At 38.1% G+C, this 25,119-nt stretch overlaps 3 protein-coding genes and 1 pseudogene across 12 annotated transcripts in view; 2 read left to right on the top strand and 2 right to left on the bottom strand.

Annotated features, from left to right (window-relative positions):
* The window catches only part of LOC117411504 (TNF receptor-associated factor 5-like), a 15,992-nt gene extending 11,711 nt beyond the window's left edge, over positions 1–4,281 (top strand). Inside the window, exons 7-11 of the mRNA XM_034019115.2 lie at positions 518–592; positions 1,173–1,265; positions 1,793–1,933; positions 3,019–3,190; positions 3,682–4,281. Of these exons, the coding sequence (XP_033875006.1) occupies positions 518–592; positions 1,173–1,265; positions 1,793–1,933; positions 3,019–3,190; positions 3,682–4,262 (1,062 nt within the window). The 3' untranslated portion in view covers positions 4,263–4,281. The remainder of the gene's footprint in view (positions 1–517; positions 593–1,172; positions 1,266–1,792; positions 1,934–3,018; positions 3,191–3,681) is intronic.
* A 3,795-nt stretch (positions 4,282–8,076) lies between these two features.
* Positions 8,077–13,876, top strand: zgc:172076. The gene is made up of 9 exons (XM_034017160.3): positions 8,077–8,182; positions 8,359–8,405; positions 8,746–8,944; positions 10,091–10,245; positions 10,557–10,689; positions 11,273–11,438; positions 11,675–11,798; positions 12,296–12,485; positions 13,509–13,876. The coding sequence occupies exons 1-9, from the start codon at positions 8,167–8,169 to the stop codon at positions 13,673–13,675; spliced, it is 1,197 nt and encodes a 398-aa protein (XP_033873051.1). The 5' UTR covers positions 8,077–8,166; the 3' UTR covers positions 13,676–13,876.
* Positions 13,877–15,207: 1,331 nt separating this feature from the next.
* Positions 15,208–19,370, bottom strand: LOC117411218 (large ribosomal subunit protein mL63-like; annotated as a pseudogene).
* Positions 19,371–20,780: 1,410 nt separating this feature from the next.
* LOC117411298 (serine/threonine-protein kinase MARK1-like) overlaps positions 20,781–25,119 on the bottom strand; it is a 96,901-nt gene continuing 92,562 nt past the window's right edge. For all 10 annotated transcript variants that reach the window (XM_059025520.1, XM_059025523.1, XM_059025526.1 and 7 more), the window contains one exon: positions 20,781–24,516. In XM_059025520.1, coding sequence (XP_058881503.1) covers positions 24,162–24,516 — 355 coding nt within the window. In that variant the 3' untranslated portion in view covers positions 20,781–24,161. The remainder of the gene's footprint in view (positions 24,517–25,119) is intronic.

Here is a 25,119-nt window from a genome sequence, read left to right as displayed (position 1 = left end):
TTGTGAATACATATGCTAGTTTATTCTGCTATAAAGGGTGTATTGAAGCTGAAAAAATCTTTATTGCTTTATGACTGCTGTCAGTGTGAAGAAGCCATTTATATAGAGAATCTAGAAATTAGACAGAGAATTAGAAATAAAGTTCTTTTATTTGTGTTTGTCCAAAAACAGGCACACATTAACGGATAATCTTAAACAAAGATTTTGATATTTAAAATTCAAATTCTGCAACTTTGTTTTCATTAAATTATTATTTGAACCGTGGCACGACAGCTGGCAATTTGTATGTGATTGAAAACACTGAAGTCTCTTTTCTGAAGCTGTAAATAAAAAAAGCCTGTGCTGTTAATGGGGATGGGGGCTAGTTTTGTTGCAGTCTGCCAATATGGCACAAAATAAGGGAAGTCTCTCAGAATTTTTGCGGAGCTGAGTCACTGAATAATTTGGCAATACAATGGCAGACTGTTTGATCCAAACATACTGATTAGCTAGGAGATGTTTTTGTCTTCCTCTATAGCTCAAAGAACACTTCCATGAATGCCCAGAAGTTCCAGTAGAATGCATGTACAAGAAGTATGGCTGCTCTCTTAGGGTTAGTACATATGAATGCCCTTTTACACATGTAGGTCTGAAAGGTACAGTACTAGCTACTGCTCTTTTTGAATGACTATTAATCATTTTATTTGACAAGGTAACTTTAGTATAACGCTCACAGAAAGGAGGTCCCATATAAAAGATTACCACAGTATTCTTGCACAATATATTTTTCAGTTATTTACCTCCTTGTTTTCCATTGTTAAGTATTATGCTTTACTGTACTTTGCTGGTTTTTGCCATGCTTTCACTATGTTTTATTACACTTTTCTATGCTTTTCCTATGGTTTTATAAGGGGTACCGCCATTAGCTATCATTCCAGGTGTCTACTTAGCAAAAAGTAATTTTTTTAGGAAGAGATTTCTGCTAGTGAATTCTGATTCACAATATGAATCACAACACAGAAGGCAATTTGTCAGTTTATCTTTTTACATGCTATACAAAACAGTCCATCAGGGCCTTCAGTACACGTGATAATACATGTTATTTAATTCAGCCTTGTTTCCCATTGTTATTACTATACTTTTGTTTTGTAAACCTCACCCGTCTATAAGGTTGTCTTTGTATTTTTAAGTAGGATAAACGAGTTAAAGTTCGGGCTCACGAGGACATGGCTTTGAAGGACCACCTGCTCCTTGTTTTAGAAAGTAACTCTAAACTGGAAAAACAGGTAAGCTGTACAGTACTGCAAGGTTCGTCAATGTCATTTCCCTTGGCAGTTTATTTGTACAATCATATGGGTGTCTAGACTAAGTGATAGATATATGAACACTGCTGTAAACAAACAATATCACTAACAATTATCACTGTCGTTCTGTGTAATAGAATGTGAGCTTCACTTTTATAATCATCAGAAAGAAATCTTTAGAAGATTATTTAATAAAGACATTACAGTTTAATTTGTTTTCAAAACACCTGCAAAACTAAGTAATGACAATATGTTGAGAGCTTGTTGACATTGTGGAGACATGAGATGGTCTCAACATATTTCTCAGTTTACAGCATCAACATGCAGCACGAATACAACTACATCATTTGCCACGTGTCTATGCTCAAGAGAGGCACAGTAGTGGTACCTTACTGTGGGGGAATTTACAGGACCTCTTGCACTCATAGAAACAGACTGTACAGAAGGTCCATGATTCTACTTGTGGTTGAATTCATACCTATCACTTACTTGCCTTTTGTTCTGCTCAGATAGCTGATCTACAAAAGACATTACATTTAAAGCACCAGGAAATCCAAGAATTAACAAAAGTTGTTAACAAACTGGAGAAAGAAATCAAACCTTTAATGCAGCAGGTCACTAAAACTGACAACATGCTCTCTAATGTTCAGGTAAGGCTCATGTTTTGTTTAAAGTGTAACAGTAGAGCTATTGCAGCACAGCAACAGTGCACCACCCTGGGGAATGCATCATTTTAATTGGTCATGTAAGCGTGTATTGTAATTCAGTTCAAACAATGTGGTCAACACTTACTGGGGGATATTTTAAAAGCATTTAATATAGTCTGTAAAAAACTAGAACCAAACAAATCATTCAAGGTTTCTTAAGCATGCTCGAGTTGATTGTTATTCAGTTTTAAAAATATGGCACATTTTATCTAGTAATTCTGTAATAATCATACTGACACATTACTGGTAGATAAGCAATGGACTCTTTATGCAGACTTAATCCTTGATTTATACATTATTGTTGTACATTGTATTGGGCTTCAATTTAAAGACTGTGTGTATTAGTATAATCCTATTTTACAGTGAAGGCTTCAACATTCCCCAAATGATTTGGATGCTAAAATAACATTTGGGTGAAAGCACTACCATGTGGTGTGCAGGGTGAATCACAGTTAGGGGAGTGCAGGTGTGCATCCTGGCTGTGCAAAATGTAGCTGTGGAAAATTCAGACTTTCAAAGTAATAAAGTGATACCGTATGTTCAAAGATGTTAGTGGTGAGATAAAATAAGCAAGACTTTAATATAATCACAATGGGGGAAATGTACAGATCTTTTAACTCCAAAGTGAAATAAGAGAATCCTCCTGTTTATGTTACAAATCAAGAAGTAAACAACTTAGTTTTTATTTAGTGTAAATGACACACTGTAGAACAGGAAATTAAGTTTTATTCCAATTTTTTCTCTCATAATTCTCTGTGAATCTTGCTACCTCCATAACATATCTTTTACACTATTATTTTTTTCCCTTACGGCCTGTTTTAACTAACCTTGAACTACCCATGGTTTAATACTAGTTCGGGTCTGCGAAACCAGGTGATAGATAAATACTAACCAAGCTTTTAAAATCATTCTCCCACCTCTATTAGCGCAACAAAATTCTCAAAAGTTTTCCTGAATTTATTTTCAGTTTGACCCAAGTAGAGCTCTAGACATATTTTTAAAATGTGCCTATCATGTGTAACTAACAGAAATCACTTGAAGATCAGAAGGACAGAGTGTCCATTATTCAGATACAGCTGCAGCAGTTAACCAGTGCATTCAATCAGGATCCAAGCCGGTCAGAGCTGGGGCTGCTAAAACGTTCTGTGGAGAGCTTGAAGCAGCAGGTCTCAGTCATCGAATCACTGAAAGATCGTTTAAGTAAGTCCAAGTATTTCTTCATGTTCCCTAAACTTACCCAACAGTCAGTGAAATAAAAAACAAATTGCTAGAGCAAAGGTATTATGGTTTACAGTGATCTGAAACTCCAAACTTTTAAAAATCAGAACGGAGAATAGTTATTCTTCCATGTTAAATATCTGAAAGAAATGAAAGTGCAGTCTTTAGTATTTAGTGCTTATATATCTTAGTCAATTAAACCCCTAGTTATTATTATTGTATCGTATCTTAATTAGCAACTGGTTCAATCAAGTACCCCTGGTGCCGCCCCCTCCACCCTCATTCACTGGGCTCGGTCATTCCAAACTCCATTACATCATTAGGATGTTTCCTTCAGAAAGGAGTAAATACCTTTCAAAATCTCCTGCCTGTTGTGTCTGATATAAGGTTTCCTTTCCTTTTCCCCTCTATTAATCTCGCTGTCTTGTTATATCTGTGTACAGCAGTAAAATACTGAAAATCTTCTGTTCCAGCTTCCTTGGAAGGCCAGTACACTCGTCACTCTGGACTATTAAACATTCATGTTGAGCAGCTCAGTTTAAACGAGGAAAGATTCCGTCAATTGGAAGCCATGTCCTACAACGGGAAACTCATCTGGAAGATCCAAGATTATAAGAAGAAGAAGAAGGAAGCTGTGGAAGGGCGCGTTCCATCGATTTTCAGCCAGGCATTTTACACAAGCCGCAGTGGCTACAGGCTGTGTGCGAGGGCGTACCTGAATGGAGATGGCACTGGTAAAAGGACTCACCTGTCCCTTTATGTTGTGATGATGAGGGGCGAATTCGACTCACTCCTGCCTTGGCCTTTCGAGCAGTCAGTGACACTGATGATTCTAGATCAGAGCGGGGCCAAAAATGATATTGTGGATGTCTTCAGACCTGACCTGAACAGCAACAGTTTCAAGAGGCCAGTCAATGAAATGAATCTGGCTTTTGGCTTCCCTTGCTTTGTCACCCATACTGCGCTGGAGGCTCCAAAAAATGGAATTTACGTAAAAGACGAAACTTTGTTTGTTAAAGTTAAGGTGGACTTAACTGGACTGGAGGAGCTATAGTAGTAACAATGAAATATTTGCAAACGTGTGAAAAAACAACACAAAGCTGCCGGCTGTATTTTAGAAATACATGTAGTAAATAAATTGCTTTGTCATGATTTCAAGAACTGTTTTAGAAATCGCTTACATTTTTTACTGATAATGTCTATCACAATTGTTGCAAATCACATGCAAACCAGTCGGAAGTGTAGCGTGAAATGTAATAAACAAACGCAACGCTGTTAGCATCATTTTAACAAATGCTTTGCAGCCGCAGTTCTTATTTGCGTTTTAGCCTTATATTAATATTTAATTCTGGGCGTTCCTGCAGAAATTTGAAAAAACAGGGTGGAGACTGTGCAAATGAGGGATCAAAAATATTATAATGAGATGTACTAAAGCTGCGGGCAATTGCGACACTTAAAATTGCATCAATTTGTTAAGAACTTTTGAAAGCATGTTTTAAACAGTCGCAATTGTTGCTGGCATTTCCCAGTCCACTTTTTCTCGTGTGTTGCCAGTTGTGCTCAATGCATTTTTGAGATGAACACCCAAGTACCTAACTTTCACTAAAGTCAGGGTGTACATGCAAGCCTTGAAAACAAATGTCTTTGACTATTCTAGTTTTCATTTAATTTCATTTATATTTAAAATACATCGAGAACTGTAAATGTATGTGTGTGCGATTTTATTGTACTGTTTTTAAACCCGACACCTCCTTATGTCGGACAAACATGTCCGGTTTAGCGAGGGGCTACTGTATGATTATGAAAAGCTTTTTGGGGGTGAAGGTTGGGGCCAGACTATAGAATCTGATGGGATAAAACTACCTTTCATTTTCATAGCAGTGTTAGAATAGGTCAAATGAAGACGGAACAGAATGCATTGTACAGATGATGTTTACATTTGACAAAAACAATGTTATTTTGATTCTTGCACCCTTGCATGTATAGACGTTATCCTTCGGTCACCCTCTGCTGCAGCAAACCACAACTCAACTCCCACTATTATATTTGAAAAAAATGTCGCTAAGATGACGCAAACAATATTTAAATTAGTAGATTGCGGCTCTCTTCATTAACATATTTCTTCTTCGTACAGACGACAAAATGTGCACTTTGTGAATTGTCGTAAGGAAAATGCAAATTGCGGTATTTTTTCGCTGCGACTGGCCTATCTTAGTACAAAGTCATTCATTGTATTACTTGAAAATGCAGCATTTCAGCATTGCAGTGGTTTACTTATTACAATAAGGTAATTGTGCATAATTCCAAGTCTGGTAGCACAAAGTAGTCTATTTCATTTACTTTAACTAGCTATAGTATACAATGTAAACTTCGTTTGTGGACAGGTTCTGTTTTGAATTGGCAATCCTGTTTGGAATGAAAGTACTATATATTATGACCTTTTACTTTGTTTTCTGTATGTTCTGCTTTTAAAGCTTCCTGCTTTATGTAGACCATAAATATGAATCGGTTGTTAAATCTGTCTTTTTCGTCTGATCTCAAACAGGAAGTTGTCAGCTTCTGTCTGTATTTTGTATTTTACATTACATTTTTTTTAAAACACACGTCTACCTTTTTAAGGGGAAGACATTGGGCCAGATTTACTAAACTTTGCTTCCACTGTTTCTAAGCGTAATAAAACAAAATTGAGACTTATAGATAGAAACCCTCTAAAAATGTATGTTTTTTGTAGTTTTAATTCAGTAAATCCTGTTGTTGTTGTTGTTGTTGTTGTCAGCCTTAAAGAGTAGGCTGAGTAGCAGGGTTCTGAAAAAATATACCGTTACACGTCCCCACGTGTTGCTACAACTGTTTAAATAACGTACCTGTCATTTCTCTTTTCATTGTTAACATCCTGACAACCTTTTACACTCATACCAGTTTAAAACTCTTTTCAAAATGGCAGCTCTAGTGCGTTGATAGTGTAAGATTATTGCCCACATTGTCAAACAGGTAACGATCCATGATGTCGTACAGAACAGAAATGCCAGAGCACTTGTTATGGGTTTTTTTTTTTAAATCGCTCTTCCTGCAGTGATTTAGAGGACATATCTCAAACGCCAGTGCACTAGAGCGGTCATTTTAAAAAGATCTTTAAAGTTATAAGTGTAACAAGTTTGTCAGGATGTTAACAATGAAAAGATAAATGACACGTTATTTAAACAGTTGTTGCAACACATATGCTCTATTTTTCAGAACCCCGCTACTTACTCTTTAACCTAATTTTTTTTCTCTGTCTGATACTTTTTTTTGTGTAACTCATGAACGAGTTGATTTGCATGTAAGTAGATGGTGTCGTGCTTTAAAAATGTAATTAGTGTGACGGGGGAGACATCAGATCCCAATCTACTTGTCATATGGCAGTTCTTATTATTTCTCCCATCTAGCTTTGAAACCGAACACAGTTACAAAATATGGTTTTGTCTAAAACACAGGAAAAAGGTGTAAGTTTACATTTATTTTACTTTTGTGTGGTCCAGTGGTTAAAGAAAAGGGCTTATAACCGGGAGGTCCCCGGTTCAAATCCCACCTCGGCCACTGACTCATTGTGTGACCCTGAGCAAGTCACTTAACCTCCTTGTGCTCTGTCTTTCGGGTGAGACGTAATTGTAAGTGACTCTGCAGCTGATGCATAGTTCACACACCCTAGTCTCTGTAAGTCGCCTTGGATAAAGGCGTCTGCTAAATAAACAAATAATAATAATAATAATAATTTTAAAATAATAAAAAAATGTCATTGTTACATGAGCTTCAGCATTGATTTTGCATATTTTGTGTGCAGGAACAGATGGATACAATGCGCTATAGTCCTAGTAATTTAACAGGAGGCATTCGGCAAATCTTTTGGAAATAAGTGGGAGTGGGAGAAGGATCTTGCGTAATGTATTTTTTTGGTCTATGGTAAGACGTTTGCTTATAAGATCTGTTTCCATTGCTGGGATGTCTGTGGTTTATAGGAAACAGAATTTCTGTTCACATCTACAGTGTATTGTGCCATGAAGGAATACATTTCTGGACACAGGTTTTACACAATACTGTATAAAACATGGTTCGCATAGATGCTTTTGATAGGTCTTTGGCTCAATTGAAAGACCCCTGTTGAAACAAGAAAAGTCCATGTTAATGAACTAATAAACAACAATGATGAAATGCCCTGCAAAGGGTATACAGTGGAGGTGGTCATATACACTGAACGTATGTCACACTTCCATACAGCTGGAGAACCCCTTATACAGTTGTTGTAAAACTTGGTATTGGCATTGTTTAGCATAAGTTATTGATAATGTCTGTCCATACATCCTTTTATTTGTATGTATAGAAGTGAATGTGCACTTCCAAACAGAGTAAAGAAAAGTAATACAGTGGCTATTTTGAAGCTAGCAGACAATATCAGAATAGCCAGCTTAATAATTTGTATAGTTAAATTGTTTATTTCTTTATCTGCTGATTTGTGGAATGCTGTATGTCGAAGATGGATTCTGATACATTATTTGTATATTGTTATTAAATCATGCAAATGTCTTCGGTCTCTATTATTATTATTCATATTTTCCAGTCATGTTGCATGCAAGTTGTTGCTGCTGTCTCCCTTGTTATTATTAATAATTATACATCTTTTCCCTAATAATGTTAAATGCACTATTTGTAACGATGAGATTTACCCACAGATTTCATACACACTATAGCGAATGTATTTTAAAAATAGACCTGCTGTATATTGTTCTAAGCATGTGCTGTAACTTGAAACCAGCCATTTATGTAGGAGCATGTGTCAGGAACACAGTCATCTGGAATGCTGTGGAGACCCATAAATAAACTATTTATGTCTATTCCGTTCAGTTGTCAGACAGGGCACCATTATTGGACCTTTCATGCAATTGACTTTCCTTTGAACAAAACATTGAACTATATTTGTCAAGATGTGGAAACTGAGACGTAAGTTTATTTACTCCTGTTTTTTTACATATAAGTGTGATCTTTTTAGTGGCTACACAAGTTTTTATTCTTTTTCTTAATGCAGTAAATAAGCATTTGTAGTTGATTGTATTTGTAATAACCATTGTTGTTGTGTGAAAATGTCTTAACTTTTGTTTCTGCTTCCTTTTTTTTAGCTCCCCTTGAGATGCCACTGGCCACAAAGTACAAATCTATTCTAGAGGTATTCAGAGCTTCAATGAGATTGACATAACAAAGTTCACTTTGTAGTCTAACTGAGCTCAAGGGAAAACCTGGAATGTCTCAAACCGCGATGCATCAATAAAAAATAAAGTTTAGTTTTTTTTTTTTTAATCTTATTGCTCCTAACTTAAACTCATCTTTTGTCATCTTTTGGTATCCTGATTGAGCTGTCTAAACAAAAGTAACAATACAAAAATAAAAAATAATAATAAAAATACACTAGAAATATATTCAATTCCACATGCAGCCTTTGATAATATGTACAATATGTTAACCTTGTTCATATGTAATAATGGGTATTATGGCTGCTCCTTATACAGCAGAGGATGCCGAAGGATCCCATGTCTTTAATCAAACTGAAGAGACTGTCCCCTGAGGAAGAATTTCCGGACCTGAACGGGAACTACACCTGTATGGCCAGGATCCTGACTCTGCAGATGTATAAGCGGCAGTGTGGGAGAGCCTCTGAGAGCGGCTTTACATTCGATGACGTCATCCGTCCTGGCTTGGAAGACCCTGGTGAGCTCCTTATTAAAACCGTGCTAAGAGAACGCAGAGAATATCAAATCAGATGTTCCTAGGCAAGTAAGGATGGTAAACCCACATTACTAGCTTTCTTTTGAATTGAACTTTACAGGCAAGACAGTTCTAAATATACCAGCTCCCCCGCACAGTGCACTATTATTAGTACGGTAGTCAGAGCCAAAACAATACAAATAATTACTCAAAATCTGGATCAGGGGGTCAATATCTTCTGTGATTGTTTTTGTACCAATTTAAGCTTTTCTGCTTGTTCAACCCTGCTAAATTCTTATGGAAGCGTAGTATTCAGTAATGCTCATTACCAGGCTTTGAAAAGGCCAGTCTGTGATTATTAGACTGAATGCTGGATAACTAAGCACAGCAACGAGGGGTTCATTTTGTCAGCAATAAATAAGAGCAGGCAAACTTAATCTGGCAATAAACCTTGTTGTCTTTTAGGCACGTGGCAGATTGCAAAAATCACCCGTCAGATTATCACTTGGCAATGCCATTATACGTGAACAGCCGTGGCTCAGCCACCATTGCTGGTGATCTAATCATTTTTTTTTTCAATGTTTATAACATTAAAAGAAATAAAAATAAATAAATAAATAATCTGTAATCTTAATTTGTTCATGTACTGTAGACATGTTTTAGTCACACATGCACCTAAATTCTAGGGGAATACCTAAAAGTGTGTAAATTTAGACACAGAGAAGGGGAAGTGTCACTGTACTAAAAGTCATTTAAAAAAAAAAAAAAAAAAAAAAAAATCCCCACCCACGAAAGATCAGTTATCTTTAGATATTATAAGTCACTTTCATTTTACAAACGTATGAAAGGACGACCTGGTATTTTTTTTTTCCTATGATTAAACTTTGTGCTTTAGTGACATCAGTTGACCATTACAGGAATTGTCACGTTAACTCAATTCATAGCGGAAAGTATTTGTCAGCTTCTATAGAATCCTGGATATTAGCAATAAACCACGGCTGTTTTAAAATTAACTTAAAAGAACCACCTTTTTAAAGTGCTTAATAGAGGCACAGTCAGGGTGCTGTTGCTATATTTCTTTGTTCAGTCATTAACTTACTTCATAAGGAGCGTTCTCTCTGATTCTGTTTTTTCTTTGTCCTTTGAAAGGTGGCCCATGTTCACAGGCTGTGGGCTGTGTGGCGGGAGATGCTCACTCTTACATCATTTTCTGTGACTTTTTTGACCGCATCATAGAACTCTATCATCATGGCTACAAAATGACTAAGGCTCACAAGAGTGATTTCAACTATGACAACCTTAAGGTCAAATTATTATACTGCAGTTGCTCTCATTTAAATGTTTTAAACAATCAAGTCTGATAAAGTGCAAAGAAAGCTGAACAATAGATGAATATTCAGACAGCTGGAGACAACTTTCAATGATGCATTAAGTATCTCTTTAATACATTGAATTACACTGTAATATCAATGTTGTTACACTAAGACTACATGTTTATTACTGTCTGTGTGGTTGTGTATTTACAGTGCAATATGTAAACACGTGTGTAATTGGTAATTTCTTTTGTCTAAAAATGTAGTTTATTTCCCTGTGACCTCTCGCATTGTCAATGCAGGGTGGAGATGACTTTGACAGCCAGTATGTGTTGAGCTGTGAGGTTCGTGTTGGGCGGAACGTGGAGGAGTTCTCCTTCCCACCACACTGCAGCAGAGGAGAGCGTCGCCAGCTGGAGTCATTGGCAAAGCAAGGTCAAATTTTTCAACGATAACCCAAAAGTCCCTCGCAACCAGGTTTCTTTCAAAATTGAAATTTACAAGGAGGACAGAAGCAGCAGCAGCACACAATCAATCAGTGGCAAACAGCAATTCGAATTGGATTGCACGAAAACACCGTCTATAATTGACAAACTACCAACTGCAATTGCTGAACCTAAAATGTAATTTCCCATTGAAAACTGTGACTTTTCAAACTAGAAATGTACTTGCCGAACATATCTTTGGCAATTTTCTAAAAACTGACAAAACGTGTTCAGATTATACATTTCTAGTTTTAAAATCTAATTTTAGTTTAGAAAACACCAGCACATAGTAGTTCAGCAATTATCTGTAGAAATTGGAGATGGAATTTCACATTCAAATTCTTCATTTAGTGCAGATATAATTTCTGGCTTGGTCATTGTTTGGTACCCCCTGAAACAAAGGACAATTAAATTATTAAAATGTAAGTAAATACATAAAATAACATCAACAAAAACAACGACTGTGGTTGTGTTTAAAAATAAACTTACAGCCATACAACCTGCACAGTAAAATTGTAACGCTTTTAATACAGCCTTTACACAACTGAGCCAAGAGTTGCCAGGCACTTACTATTCACTGAAGGACCTTTCAGAGGACAGGCAGGAGCTGCTTGATGCTGGGGTTTCAGTGGACAGTCCGTCTCTGGTGATGATGAAGACTGGAGTAGCGCGAGATTGGCCTGATGCCCGAGGTGTTTGGTATGTTTTATACATCATCCTGGTCATTGACAATGTTTAATCACACTTTCACATCATGTAAGTTGAAGCACGGTAGGGGACTTGGGGGTCACTAAACTTATAGTAGCTCTATAGAAAAGTTTAAATGAGTATCTGGGAGATGAGGAAGTGCCAATTTTAAAACCACATTCTGTAAGAAACACTTGCTTACTTATTGTAAACCGAAGCTTTTCAATCTAAAATGACTTTTCTTGCAGGATCAGTCAAGATACAAAACTGATTGTATGGATTAACAACGAAGATCACCTTCAGATAGTTTGCACACAAAAAGGATGTGACATAAGAGAGGCCTTTGCACTGGTCTGCATCAACCTCGGGAGGGTGAGTTTTTAGCAATTTTTACTTTTTTTTTGGTAACACTTTTTTGTATTAACTGTAAGATTAAAAGAAAACAGACTTTACTGACTGTAAAGACACTATCTCAAAGTGTATCTATGATATAACTCAACAGTATTGTATCTATACCACAGAAACTTAAGTCATATGGCATCAATAAGGTGGCCATATTGGGTCTGCAGTGAATGGCATGTTCAACCTAACACAATTAGCTTACAGCCTTCTAACATGAAGTCAGTACCTAAAATCATATCTGTGGTATGAGGCTTTTGCAGCCTGGTGGGAATGCAGTTGAGTATCAAATATGAAGTCGCCATCTCAAATGGTTTAATAAATTAGCAGATGAAACAGCAGATTGACAATTACATATTTCTTTAACTTCAATGGGTGTTCTCCTTGAATGTGCTCCCCCCCCCCCCCCCAAAGGTATTTTACATATACTGCAGTCCTATAATGTCCTACTACTCTTCTTGGTACTTCAGCTAGAAAAACTCTATGAGAAAATGAAACACCCCTTCATATGGAAGGACCACCTGGGATATGTGTTGAGTTCCCCAGCTGAAGTGGGCACTGGACTGAGAGCCTGTTGTGACGTGAAGCTGAGCCACATCCATAAGCATGCCGAATTTGAGACTATAATGGAGAGACTGCGTCTGCGTAAGAGTGTCATTGGTATGTTATATTGCACTGTGAAAATAAAGCCTTCATTATACAAGTGTTAAAATATCCTGTACACAGCTGTTCGTAATTCAAACTGAACATGAACAATGGAAACTTGAAACTCTGTATTTGATGTTGGTATATTTAGATAAACCTTTCTGCCTGTCCAAGTAGCTGTTTCCCGTGGCAACCAGGAGCTCCAAGGGCAGGGGTTAGGTGTATTACATGAACTGCAGAAATGATCAATTTAAAGGGAAAAATTCTCACTAGTGACTCACTACCAAATACAGAGTACTAAACTAAGATTAGGATATAGTCAGGCTGCATGGTTTCATTAGAATGACAAATCCATACCAGAAGTCTTGCACTGAAGAGAGCAAGATATACTGTGTCAATTCAGTGCAAGTTCAGTACCTGAAGTTGAAAATAACAGTTAGCAGAAATTAGAGGAACTGTCTTAATTATCATCCATACAGTTGTCTAATATTTTCAACTGTTTCTTTTTAGTACTAGCCACTGAAATCTAGCAGACAGGTTTGTTTGTTTTTTTGCAATTTTTGTTGCAAGTGTAATCCTGGGTAGCATGTTTTTTTTCATTTCTAAAGTATCAGCAAACAATGGATGGTATGTGACTAAATGTCAATGTACTTTTTTTTATTTACATTCAGAATTGTGTTAAATCAATTCTTTATCAATTAAAAAAAACTGCTTTGATGAATGTGTTGAAAATTCACATCAAATGGTTCTATTCATGAGTAACAAATTACTAATAGTACAGCTCTTAGTCTAATTAATCACTGGTCTAAATACCTTGTTTCACAATCCTCAAATAGGCAGGAGACTGATTACATTTTGTTTGTTGCAATTTTGAATATCTTAAAACCTAACCTGCAGTCTATCTGGAAGTGCTTGATTTGTTGCAATTAAAACTATCTTGCACTATCATTAAAACTGTCCCGTGTACTAACCACAGGATCATCCCGTTAGTACACTACTTTTAGTTTGTTGAAATTCACCCTTTGTCTCTCTCCCTAGGTGCAATGGGTAGCAGTGTCTATAAGATTTTCAACGCAGACACTATCGGTTTCACTGAGGTGGAGCTCCTGCAGCTGTTAGTGGATGGAGTAAAACTCTTAATTAACATGGACAAGAATCTTAAGCAGGGCAGCACTATTGATCACCTCATGCCTGCGCCAAAGTAGAATGCAATGAAGCATCAGCGAAACTCAAACTGATGGCTTCATGTACAAGAAAGTGCAATAATGTTTTGATGTATGTGTTAAACAATTCTACTTGTAATAAGAAAATAATAAGAAAAGCTCATGCTGAAAAGAAAATGTATTTATAGAAGAATCCTTGCAATAAAATGTTTTTTCTTCTTTGAACCAAAAAGTTCAGTATTACTAAAGCACATACAAAAAAAACTTAAATTGTCTATCAGAATCTTTTTAAAATAGAAAATAATTCATAATAATTTATCAACACTTGATCTTGGGGTCTAGTTTGATCTAAAAAAGTGATTCCCAAACTTTTCTAGGCTTGTGATCCCTCATGCCATCAGGCACCCAATAAATTTAGAGAAGTGATTTTTGGTTCCCCTCACAACCCCCCTCCCCCCCCAATTGTTTTTTAATAGGATATACTGTTATCATAGACATTGGAAATTAAGATTACAAATTGAACCTACTACATGGTAGTACATACTACATTCAAAATAACCCCAAGCACCCAGCAACAAAGTTCATGTAAATAAATTGATCCCAAGGCCGGTGAACATTGCTTTGCCAAGGATCATTAAATACTTTCTTTGTGCTCCATATATACTTTGCTAGGTTTTATACGTAAAATATACCAACAACCCAATCTATTCAGCACTGAGAAAAGTTATAAGCACACAGAGTGCATTTTAATCAACAGAATTCCAGTAGGAATCTCTGAACCACTAGATGGAACCCATAGAATAAGTTTCTCAGATCTTCAGTGAGTCAAAATGTTGTAGAGCGTGATGCAATGCACAGCTGATTGTTTAAAAATAATAAGGAGCCACTATTTCTTAAAGGGGAAACCTGTAAAGGCATATCCCTCAGCATTCCTTGCTGCTAAATTTAGGTGTTTTAAGAACACGGTACTGAATTGAGTTTTGCAGAACCAACACCACGCAATGCCATTGAAAAAATGTGAACGCTTTTTTTTAACTGTAAATGCACTTTTATTTATTTTTTAATTTTAGTTGTCGTCAATTTTTTACCCTTGGGAAACGGCAGCTGGAACACGCGTCCTCCGAAACGTGCTCCTGCCAATCCGTCATTTTTCGCACTGCGGATCCACAGCGATGCCACCAGACCTATAGTGCCGGAGGACAACACAGATCTGGCGGCTCCACTGCAGAACCACAGGCGCCCTATTGGCCGCAGGGGTCGCTGGCACGCGGTGAACCGTGGATTCCCCCACTGACCTAAGCCCTCCCCACCTGGGCGGCGCTCGGCCCTAGGAACCCCCAGTCACGGTCGGCAAAGACATAGCCTGGATTTGAAGCTGCGATCTCCAGGCTATGGGGCGCATCCTGCACTCCACGAGGAGTGCTTTTACTCGATGCGCCACTAGGGAGCCCCCCAACCAGGCACTTTTAATATACAAACAGAATACATATTTATACATTCAGCCCCCCTACCACACTCAGCCAACTTCACAAAAAACTTTACTGAGTGTTCTAGTCATCCTCTCTCTTGTTCATTTAAACACTGCTAATATTAAGACAGGAATATGTCTGAAATGTCGCAATGTATTGCTGTGAAGATACAGACCACTTTTTGGTGACATTCAGGTGGCTGAGGTGATCGCTCACAAATGTGTGTTCTGGAAAGTTAGCTGCTTGCGAGCTCTTGATGAGCATGGCCCAGCTCCCTGGGTTGCCAACTGGCTCCAGAATTTACAGACACTAAGCCAGGTCAGGCCTTTTAACTCGCCTCTAAGCACAAATGAATTGATTTTATTGAACATGTAACGTGAATGTAAATTGCGTGAGTTGTCGCTAAAGGAATGTAATTGTTTTGCCAACTATTACTAAAAGCACACACCTGTCTGGGAGCGGGAATTATTTCCTGTGATTTCCATTACACGAGAGTAGATGTTAAAACTTCATGCTGATTTGAACTCGGCTCTTGCCAAGATAAGCACCAACTAAGACGTAGCTTTACAGTAAACTAATGTGATCCATATGTGTCTCCATCCATTTACGTTTCCTTCCATATGATGATGTAGATATCCTACTGTCTGGTGTTAATGGCTGAAGTGTAATGCTGGCTCCAGGGATCAGCTTATTTTACCTCCCTGGCGCATCAGCACACACAACGGCTGCGTTGCTGGCTCCGGGGATCAACCACAGTGCTGCCTCCCCAGCGCATCAGCATGACAACCGTCTGGATTGAGCTAAGTAGGGTACATCTCTGGGGTCTTCAAGTGGGCACCTTCCATCCTCAGTGTTTCGTCGACTAGCCCACGACACCTCAAGAGGGCTCGACGGTGATTCTGGCGTCCCAGCATAACCCCCCTCCGTCCCCCACTCAACTCAGCCCAGCTTACTTACCTGTACATCAGCGTTTCTTTCTTTCTATTGTGCTTGAGATCCCCAGCCAGAATCTTTCCGTCTCAACCACAGCCAGTTGCTGCTCCTCTCTGCTGCTTCAGATAAGTTCTTCACTGTGCGACGCAACTCTTGGCCACTAAATCCGACGTCTCTGAGAAACCGGGTTGTAGAGTGTGCCACAAATCCTCGACAACCCACTTCCACTGGGTAAACCCGGATTCTCCATCCTCGCTGTTTCGCTTCAGTGGCTAGTTGAGCATACCGCAGTTTCTTCCTCTCATACGCCTCATCTACAGCATCCTCCCATGGCACTGTTAACTCTATCAGGTGAACAAGGCGTGCTGATCCAGACCACAAGACAATATCTGGTCGAAGGTTAGTGGTGGCAAGCTCAGGTGGAAAAATAAGCCGTTGACCAACATCTGCCAGCATTTTCCAGTCTCTAGCAGCTTCCAGTTGTCCTGGGCGAGGATTGGTTTTAACACCTTTTCTTGGTGGTTGCTCTCCTGGGCGGAGGAATGTTGTCTTTTGTGTGTAATGTTTTGATGGAACAGGTGGCAACTTATTGGTCATGTTACGCTTGTCTTCCAATGCTAAGGCCAAACATCGCAGCACCTGGTCATGGTGCCACGTAAACCGTCCTTGGCTAAGAGCCACCTTACATCCTATCAAAATGTGCCTTAATGTTGCAGGTGATGAAAACAAAGGACATGAGGGATCCTCTCCTACCCAGAGGTTTAGGTTCTATGGTCTTGCCAGCCAATCTTGCGTTGTTCCACACTCTCCCATCTCAACCATTCTCCCTGCTTGGCCTGGGAAATGGCCTTTATACACCTCATCCTCTCCTCCTGCTTTTGCACCTCGTTGACTACCAGCTTCCTCCTTTGAGCTGGGGCTGCCTTGTGCCATGTAGGAGGAGCTGAACTGAGACCAAGACCCCCTCTTCCATGCTGAACTTGCCCCATGATATCACCAATTCAAAGGGCAGCCTTTGCATCTTCCACAGCTTTCTTTGCCGCCCACTTTCTTCCAGTTTTCAACACAGGTGCTGCCTCCCTTATGCATTTGTCGCGTGACTCTACTAATGTCATTTCCAGTCGGACCTTGGCACACTTAAACTCCTCGGTTAGAGCGGAGACTGGTAGCTGCAGTATTCCTTTACCATAAAGTCCAACTCTGCTGAGGCAGCGTGGAACTCCCAACCATTTCCTGATGTATGAACTTATTAAAGCTTCCAGCTTCTCTACTGTTGTCAAAGAAACCTCGTACACAGTCAGTGGCCACAGCAACCTCGGCAGTAGACCAAACTGAAAGCACCAGAGTTTTAGTTTGCCTGAGCACAGCTGTCTATGCTCTTCAACCCTTCCACTGCTTGTTGTCTAACTTCTCCCACACGAACTGTGTCCTTTAGATCCCCGTCGTACCATCTCCCAAGACTCTTCACTGGCTTCTCAGACACTGTTGGTATTGCCTCACCATTAATGAAGAATGTTTTATCTACTACTTTGCCTTTAACTATAGAGATGCTTCTTGATTTAGTGGGCTTGAATTGCATTCGTGCCCATTCAATGTTATTGGTTAATTTGCCCAATAACCGATTAGTGCAGGCTACTGTTGTAGTCATGGTTGTCATGTCATCCATGTATGCTCGAATTGGTGGTAGTCGCATTCCAGAAGCCAAGCGCTCTCCTGCTACCCATTTTGATGCCCTAATGATTACTTCCATTGCCATGGTAAAAGCCAGTGGAGAAATGGTGCATCCTGCCATTATTCCAACCTCTAGGCGTTGCCATGTAGTGCTGAATTCTGAAGTTGAAAAACTAAATTGCAAATCTCCAAAATAGGCTTTCACTAAATTTGTTATTGTCATCGGTACACTGAAAAAATCAAATGCTGCCCAAAGAAGTTCATGTGGCACTGAACCATATGCATTAGCCAAATCCAGGAATGTCACATGGAGCTCCTTCCTCTCCTTTTTAGCTGATTGAATTTGTTGCCAGATCACATTGATGTGTTCTAAGCATCCTGGGAAACCTGGAATGCCCGCTTTTTGTATTGAAGTGTCAATGAAGCAGTTCTTTAATAGGTAAGTTGACAATCTCTGAGCAATAATGCTGAAGAAAATCTTGCCTTCTACGTTTAATAGGGAAATAGGGTGAAACTGACTGATGCTTGTAGAATCTTTTTCTTTAGGTATAAAGACTCCACCTGCTCGGCGCCATGCTCTTGTACAACCTGTTTTTCCCATGCCACTTTCATCAATTTCCACAGGATTCGTAGAACTCCTGAAGCACTCTTGTACACTCTGTACAGAACTCCATTAGGCCCTGGAGATGATGAAGCCCTTGCTTTTTTCACAGCTTTACTTCTTTCCACTTAGGTGCACAGTCCTCCATTTGGTATTCTGGTGGATTGATAGGTGGGATGTCTGACGGAATTGACATAGGCTCCTGCCTTTTTGAATCTGTATGTGTTTCCTCCAAATACCTCTCCAGCTCAACCTTAGATGCTTTTAGTGTGCCATTCTTCTCACTGGTGAATAACTTCTTTACAAATTTGAATGGGTCTTTATAAAAGTTAGCTCTCGCACGCTCCTTCTTTTTGTAGCGTTTCCGTAGGCGCTCAGCTCTGCGCAATGTTGCAAGCTTGTCTTTTATGACCCTTTGTAAGAGATTGAGTCCCTCCTTCTGACTTTGTTCTGCTCTTCTCCATTGCTTCCTCAGCTGTCTCCTTTCTCTAACTAACTAACTGAGGATCGTTTCCATCAATCAGACCTATACAGCTTGCTGATTTGCTGTATTTGTCTGATTGGGGCGGGACTGTGCGAAGCAGAAATAAGTATTACATTAATAGAAAATTAACCCCAAGGTTAAAAGAGAAAGTGCGGGTGAGTGCATAATTCTCTATAACGACGGAATTGTACTATTTTGATACATATTGTTTACCATATAACATTTCAAGCAATATGATTTTAATGCATGTTATGATGCTCTCCGGATAGAATTGCCACCGCAATTAAACAACTGAACACATTTATTGAAGCCGCTCACGCAATTCACACCCACTTTAATTGTTGATTTAACATCAATTCATTTGTGGTTTTAGTGGCGATTTAAAAAACCTGACCTGGCTTAAAGTGTCTGTAAATTCTGGAGCCAATTGGCAACCCTGCCTGCTCCTGCTCCCTGGTCATGTGGGTCTGGCTCAGCCAGTACTCGTTCTCTGCCAGGTCACCTGTCGCGGCCGCCGGTACTTCCGATCCACTGCTTGCCAGGAATCCCCTTCCTGAACAAAACCACCGTCAGGAACATCTTAGTGATATGGTCTTCAAACCTTTGTGAGCAGAAAAACAATCCCGTGTTAGTGGATGAATACAATTTTAGTTATGTCACATTACAGGTATAAATGCTAAGTTTTATTTGGTGGCACTCTACTGAAATATTGTATCAAATTTCACAATTATACAATAAAAAAGTTCCAAATACAGTCATAAAGTTACACAGGTAGTATGTATGTGTGTGTGTGTGTGTGTGTGGTATATATATATATATATATATATATATATATATATATATATATATATATATATATATATAGAATCGCCCCTCTCCGCGGTTCGTTACCCCTTTAAAAACACCAACCCAACACACACAAATGGATTTTTAAAGCGCGGTTGCGCTATTTTTAATTAACAATATAAAAACAAAATAAACAAAACAAACACCTAGATCTTCTTTGAGCAATAAATAAACAAAACAAGACCCTAACTAAAAAAAACAGGACAGCTAAGCTGTTTACCTGTAACAAAAACAAAACAAACAGAACAGCACACAGAGAAAAGGATTCACTCTACCTTTCCCCTTTAAAATTACGGCTGAACCCACACACCAGCACAGTCGGGCTTCTGCACTCTTCAGCAGCCGCCCAGAGCAGACTGACTGCTCTCCTTATAAACCCTGCAGTAGCTTGTATTTTATTTTGTATAATACTAGCACAAACAAACAAACAAACACACACACACACACACACACACATACATTATTATTATTAATAATAATAATAATAATAATAATAATAATAATAATAATAATAATAATGCGCTGTCGGTTAGTATCTTGGCTTTTTCTTTAGGCTAACATCAGATTCATAAAACTTCACAATGACTTTTGAGTTGTTAATGCAGTTATGCCCAAAAATGCTCTGGAGGCTGTAACTTAAGTTTCGTGTGAATGGCCTTTGGGTGGCACTGCAAGACTACCGGTCGCAGTTCGCTGGTCTCTGCCAAGTATGATCTGAGGATGGCGAGATCGGAGATGGTTTCCCATAGTGCTGGTATTTTGCTGCTGTGCTACAAAGTTCTGCCTTTTAGCCTCTGACACAACGGTAAATCGAGAGGACATTTATTTATTTATTTATTTATTTATTTAAACAAATAAGGTTTCGATTTGAAAAATGTCTACTTGAACTTTCAAAGCACTTTGAAACGGTCACATATTTTTTAAAAGTTTTAAAAAAATGTTCATTCCATTTACGTCAGATCGGGCGTGTAATCAGAAATATCAGCGCGATCTGTCGTCATAAGGATTACAGGATAGTACTGTCATTCTTGGTTGGGATCCTGCAATAACCACCTGCTGTGTTTGAGACGATGCTGCAGCAAAAAAAAAAAAAAAAAACACAACCTAGAAATAGGTAATAAACAATTGGAATATATTAAATGAAAAAAATAATTTGCTGAACGAATTTACCCACATTTTAAAGGATAACCTTAAGAAATAGGGGTGGGTTTTGTGATTATTTATTTATTAGCAGACGCCCTTATCCAGGGCGACTTACAATTGTTACAAGATATCATATTATTTTTTTTTACATACAATTACATTATTATTATTTTATTACACATTAGTTTTACATACAATGACCCATTTATATAATTGGGTTTTTACTGGAGCAATCTAGATAAAGTACCTTGCTCAAGGGTACAGCAGCAGTGTCCCCCGACCTGGGATTGAACCCACGACCCTCTGGACAAGAGTCCAGAGCCCTAACCACTACTCCACACTGCTGCCCTACTCATTTTATAATTAAACTAAACATTACATTATACAGCTAACTGAACTAAAAGTGTAAGCTAAGGCAATGTTTCCCAATCTTGGGGACCCCTGTCTGCTGGTTTTCATTCCAACTGAGTTATCAATTACTTAATTGAACCCTTAATTGAACTATTCATTAGCTTAATTAGACCTTTTTAACTGTTTTCAGCTTTTAAACAGTTGGGAGATTTCAAGTTAACTATACAATTTTAAGAAATTATAAGAAAATTGGCAACTTTTTAGGAGCTGATAACAATTGAAAAAAAGGTTTAATTAAGCACATTATTAGTTCAATTAAGGGTTTCATTAAGTAATTGGGAACTCAGTTTGAATGAAAACCAGCAGACACAGGGGTCCTCCAGGACCAGGATTGGGAAACCCTCAGCTAAGGCATCTTATTTTCTGACAATACAATTTTAATTGGGTAAGTACTTTTTCCATGAAAACAACAAAAAAAGTAGTTTGGTAAGTATGGTGCTTATTCAACAATAAAATACTTGAGCGATGAGGTTATAGCCTTTTTCACGGTATTGTTAGCTCCAATTTTCTATTTCAATCATTGTAACTGTTATGACAATACCCCCTAGAGTTCCCAAAATGTCCTGCATGTATTCTAACTTTGTTCTTGCAGCACTACCAGAGGATCATCATGTAAAGGGGCTGCTTATAGCATTAATCTAATTAAAAAAATAAGGGGTCAGTGAAAAGTAATTGTAAACAAATAAGGAGAATGAACCTTGCATTTTTAGTCAGTTTCAGTATATGCATATTAAATGCATGCAAAAAAAACCAGCATTGTCACTCAGTACATTTCTGTTTCTTTTCATATTGAGCAGAGCCTACGATGACATCGATCATCATAAATATTGTGTACACGATGGTGCTCCAAAAAAATATGTTATTCTTATATGTTTATAATAATAATAATAATAATAATAATAATAATAATAATAATAATAATAATAATCATAATAATAATCATAATAATGAGTGGTTTCTTGATAGTTTGGTGGTATACTATATTATTACACTGGTGTAGAAGTCAAATGATACAAACAGCAGAGTAAAAGCTGTTACTCAAACTATTAAACGGTGGCATGCAATGCCAAAACTGAGAGTCTGGACTTAAAAGGTGGCAGTACTTATATCCGTCGTTGTTTAGATCATTAAAATAGATGTCTTCAAGTGTGGAGTAGTGGTTAGGGCTCTGGACTCTTGCCCAGAGGGTTGTGAGTTCAATCCCCAGTGGGGGACACTGCTGTTGTACCCTTGAGCAAGGTACTTTACCTAGATTGCTCCAGTAAAAACCCAACTGTATAAATGGGTAATTGTATGTAAAAATAATGTGATATCTGTATAATGTGAAATAATGTATAATGTGATATCTTGTAACAATTGTAAGTCGCCCTGGATAAGGGCGTCTGCTAAGAAATAAATAATAATAATAATAACTGACACAACTTCACATACAGTACACAGTAACAAAAGAAGACAACAGTTTTAGCTTGAGACTCCTTTCAAGTAAGTTTTAATATAGTGCACCAGTGAGACTGAATCAGGAGGATTTGCATCAGACTCCCTTGAATGAACACTGGGTAAAGGGGGTACATTTTACCTTCTTTTTTCTGAGCATTATCATCAGCTAAGGCAACAAAATGAACATCCACTCTGGAACAGAACAACCACAGGAAGTAAGCTACATCACACACTACAATACAGTATTTACAGTCCTTCCGATAGTGTTATACTGCCACTGCAGGATAGCAAGATTGATGTCCATTCTGATTTAATCATGGTTCCAGGGATTATCACAGCTTTTTCTTCTTTTTTTTTTTTTTAAATTAAAGTGATTTTCCTATTCTTCACAACAAAGTGTGCAGATGGGGCCCATATGTCAATATTACAGTAATTATAACATGAAATATCATTGCACAATTAACCTATATGGTTAATTCAGTACAAAATAACAAGTATAAATGTACCAGCACTAGTGGTTTTACATACGTTTATAATCACTAATTACGAAGAAAAAAAAATTCTTAAATCATACATTTTTTTTGTATAGATGAATGCCTAATAATTACAAAGCTGCTCATTACAGGCATAATGTTGTGGAATAAATACAAGAAATCTGATAAAATATTCAGCACAAACAAGTTACACTGGGACAAGAAATCATCCAATCACTGAACAGTTGATTCAACAGCTATTGTAATAGTAGACTTCTACAGTTCCATTGAAAACAGGTTGAGAGGACCTTTGCTCTCAGTCGGTTGAACCTGAACACCTGAACAATGTCTTTGTGAGGGTTGTGTTGCTGTCAGTGTACCGGTGAGTAACAATTTATAACACTACTCTCCTTTTAAAACCAGGCAGGGAGAATGCCAGAAAGAAACTACTTTGTGGTGTTTTAAATTTAGATCTGTTTCAATATTGTGATAAATCTTAAAAAAACCGAAGAGAAAAAAAAAAACAAAAAACAATGAGATTAAAAATAAGTTTAAAATAAAAATTAAAAAAACTTCACATAGTGGAGGTAAAAACTATAATCTAAGGACTTTCTTCAACTCAAATTACACAGTATTAGACATTAAAACATACAATTTATGTACAGAAATCAAGACAACTATACAAGATGTTAAGCTACAGGATTCTTTTCGTATTATACAACTCTATGAACATAATGCTCTATGCTTACCTGTACATGTGAAAAGAAAAGAAAATGTATTTTAAGCTATTGCAGTTCAGTATACAGAACTGAATTTTACAGATCATTAAAAACAAAGCTCTAACTTTATTGCAATGAGGGTCATTTTCTAACTACTTATTTTACATGGAGGCACGGGGGGGGGGGGGGGGCTGGAGGAGGTTGGATATTTGTTTTTTTTTCCCCACTGGCCAAACACATATTAGCCGCAATACCAGTACATTCAAAAACAGTGGAAACTGTACATCATGTCTGAATCTATACCCTGATCCCATGAATGAATGAATGCAGTCTTCCTGTTTTTACAGCTTCAGCTCATTAGCGATTTTGGATGCAATGTTTTTGAAGGCGATGGAGGTGCCAGATATCCTCTTGAAGCGGACCCCATTGAGGGAGAGGCGGGGCAGCTTGCAGACCTCCATCTCCCATTGGACCAGGTTGTCCTGCCGGGCGTCGCCGTGCACGCAGAACAGCAGGAAACGCTCCCGTTGCTCGTAGTCGCAGTTGTTGGCATCCAGCACTTTCCGGATCTCCCTCATCATGTCGTTGGGGTCCATGGAACTGGTGGTCTTCATGCTCCAGGTGAACCTCAAAGAACGTGGCTTCGGATCCTTGCCATCCTCCTTGTCCCGCTCTTTCGGTTCCCCTGAGGTGCTCCTACAGAGAATTAAACATTTATGTTAGAGAAGAAGAAAAAAAACTCAAGCATCACCTAACCTGTACATTTAGGCTCAACAATAGATAAGTCAGAAGCCCCACCCTACATTTTTACTTTCTGCCTAATTGTTAACAAGTGGTTAGTCGTGCCCAAGAGGTGATATTTAACTGTAGTAATTCAGAGTTAGTTTAGAAATGTCAGGTATAAGTAAAACACACAGTTCAAAAAGAAGTTATGCGGTTATATACTCTTCTTACAGTATATATAGGGCCTCTTCGGTTTCAGTTTTGATTTTTGATCACATGATGTCCCTTTTTTTTGAGCCGTCTCCGGTCAATTAAACAAGTGGAGAAGTGTTGATTGTGAAACAAGTTCACTTTAGTTTTTTCTTCCGTAACTTGACTGTGTTTCATTGATAATGTAAAAAAAGGCAGCTCCTTATTTTTAATTCAAACCAAATGCAAACAAGAAGTGAAGTTAAATTGATTTAATGAAATCGTAATTAAGAGAAAACTGTTACTTGCAAAACAGGTTATAACATTTTTGCAACAAGTCATTAAGATTTTAAATCCGGGAAAAGCAATTTAACCAAACTCGCTTTT

The sequence above is a fragment of the Acipenser ruthenus genome, chromosome 6 (assembly GCF_902713425.1).
Source record: "Acipenser ruthenus chromosome 6, fAciRut3.2 maternal haplotype, whole genome shotgun sequence".
Classification (NCBI taxonomy): domain Eukaryota; kingdom Metazoa; phylum Chordata; class Actinopteri; order Acipenseriformes; family Acipenseridae; genus Acipenser; species Acipenser ruthenus.
This window is presented reverse-complemented; position numbering and strand designations above follow the sequence as displayed.

What these genes read in the sequence shown, in the direction of transcription:
- zgc:172076 (XM_034017160.3), top strand. An exon ending in TCCTGGCTTGGAAGACCCTG is followed by an intron (nt 8,945 to 10,090) that starts GTGAGCTCCTTA and finishes GTCCTTTGAAAG; the next exon opens with GTGGCCCATGTTCACAGGCT. An exon ending in TCAACTATGACAACCTTAAG is followed by an intron (nt 10,246 to 10,556) that starts GTCAAATTATTA and finishes TTGTCAATGCAG; the next exon opens with GGTGGAGATGACTTTGACAG.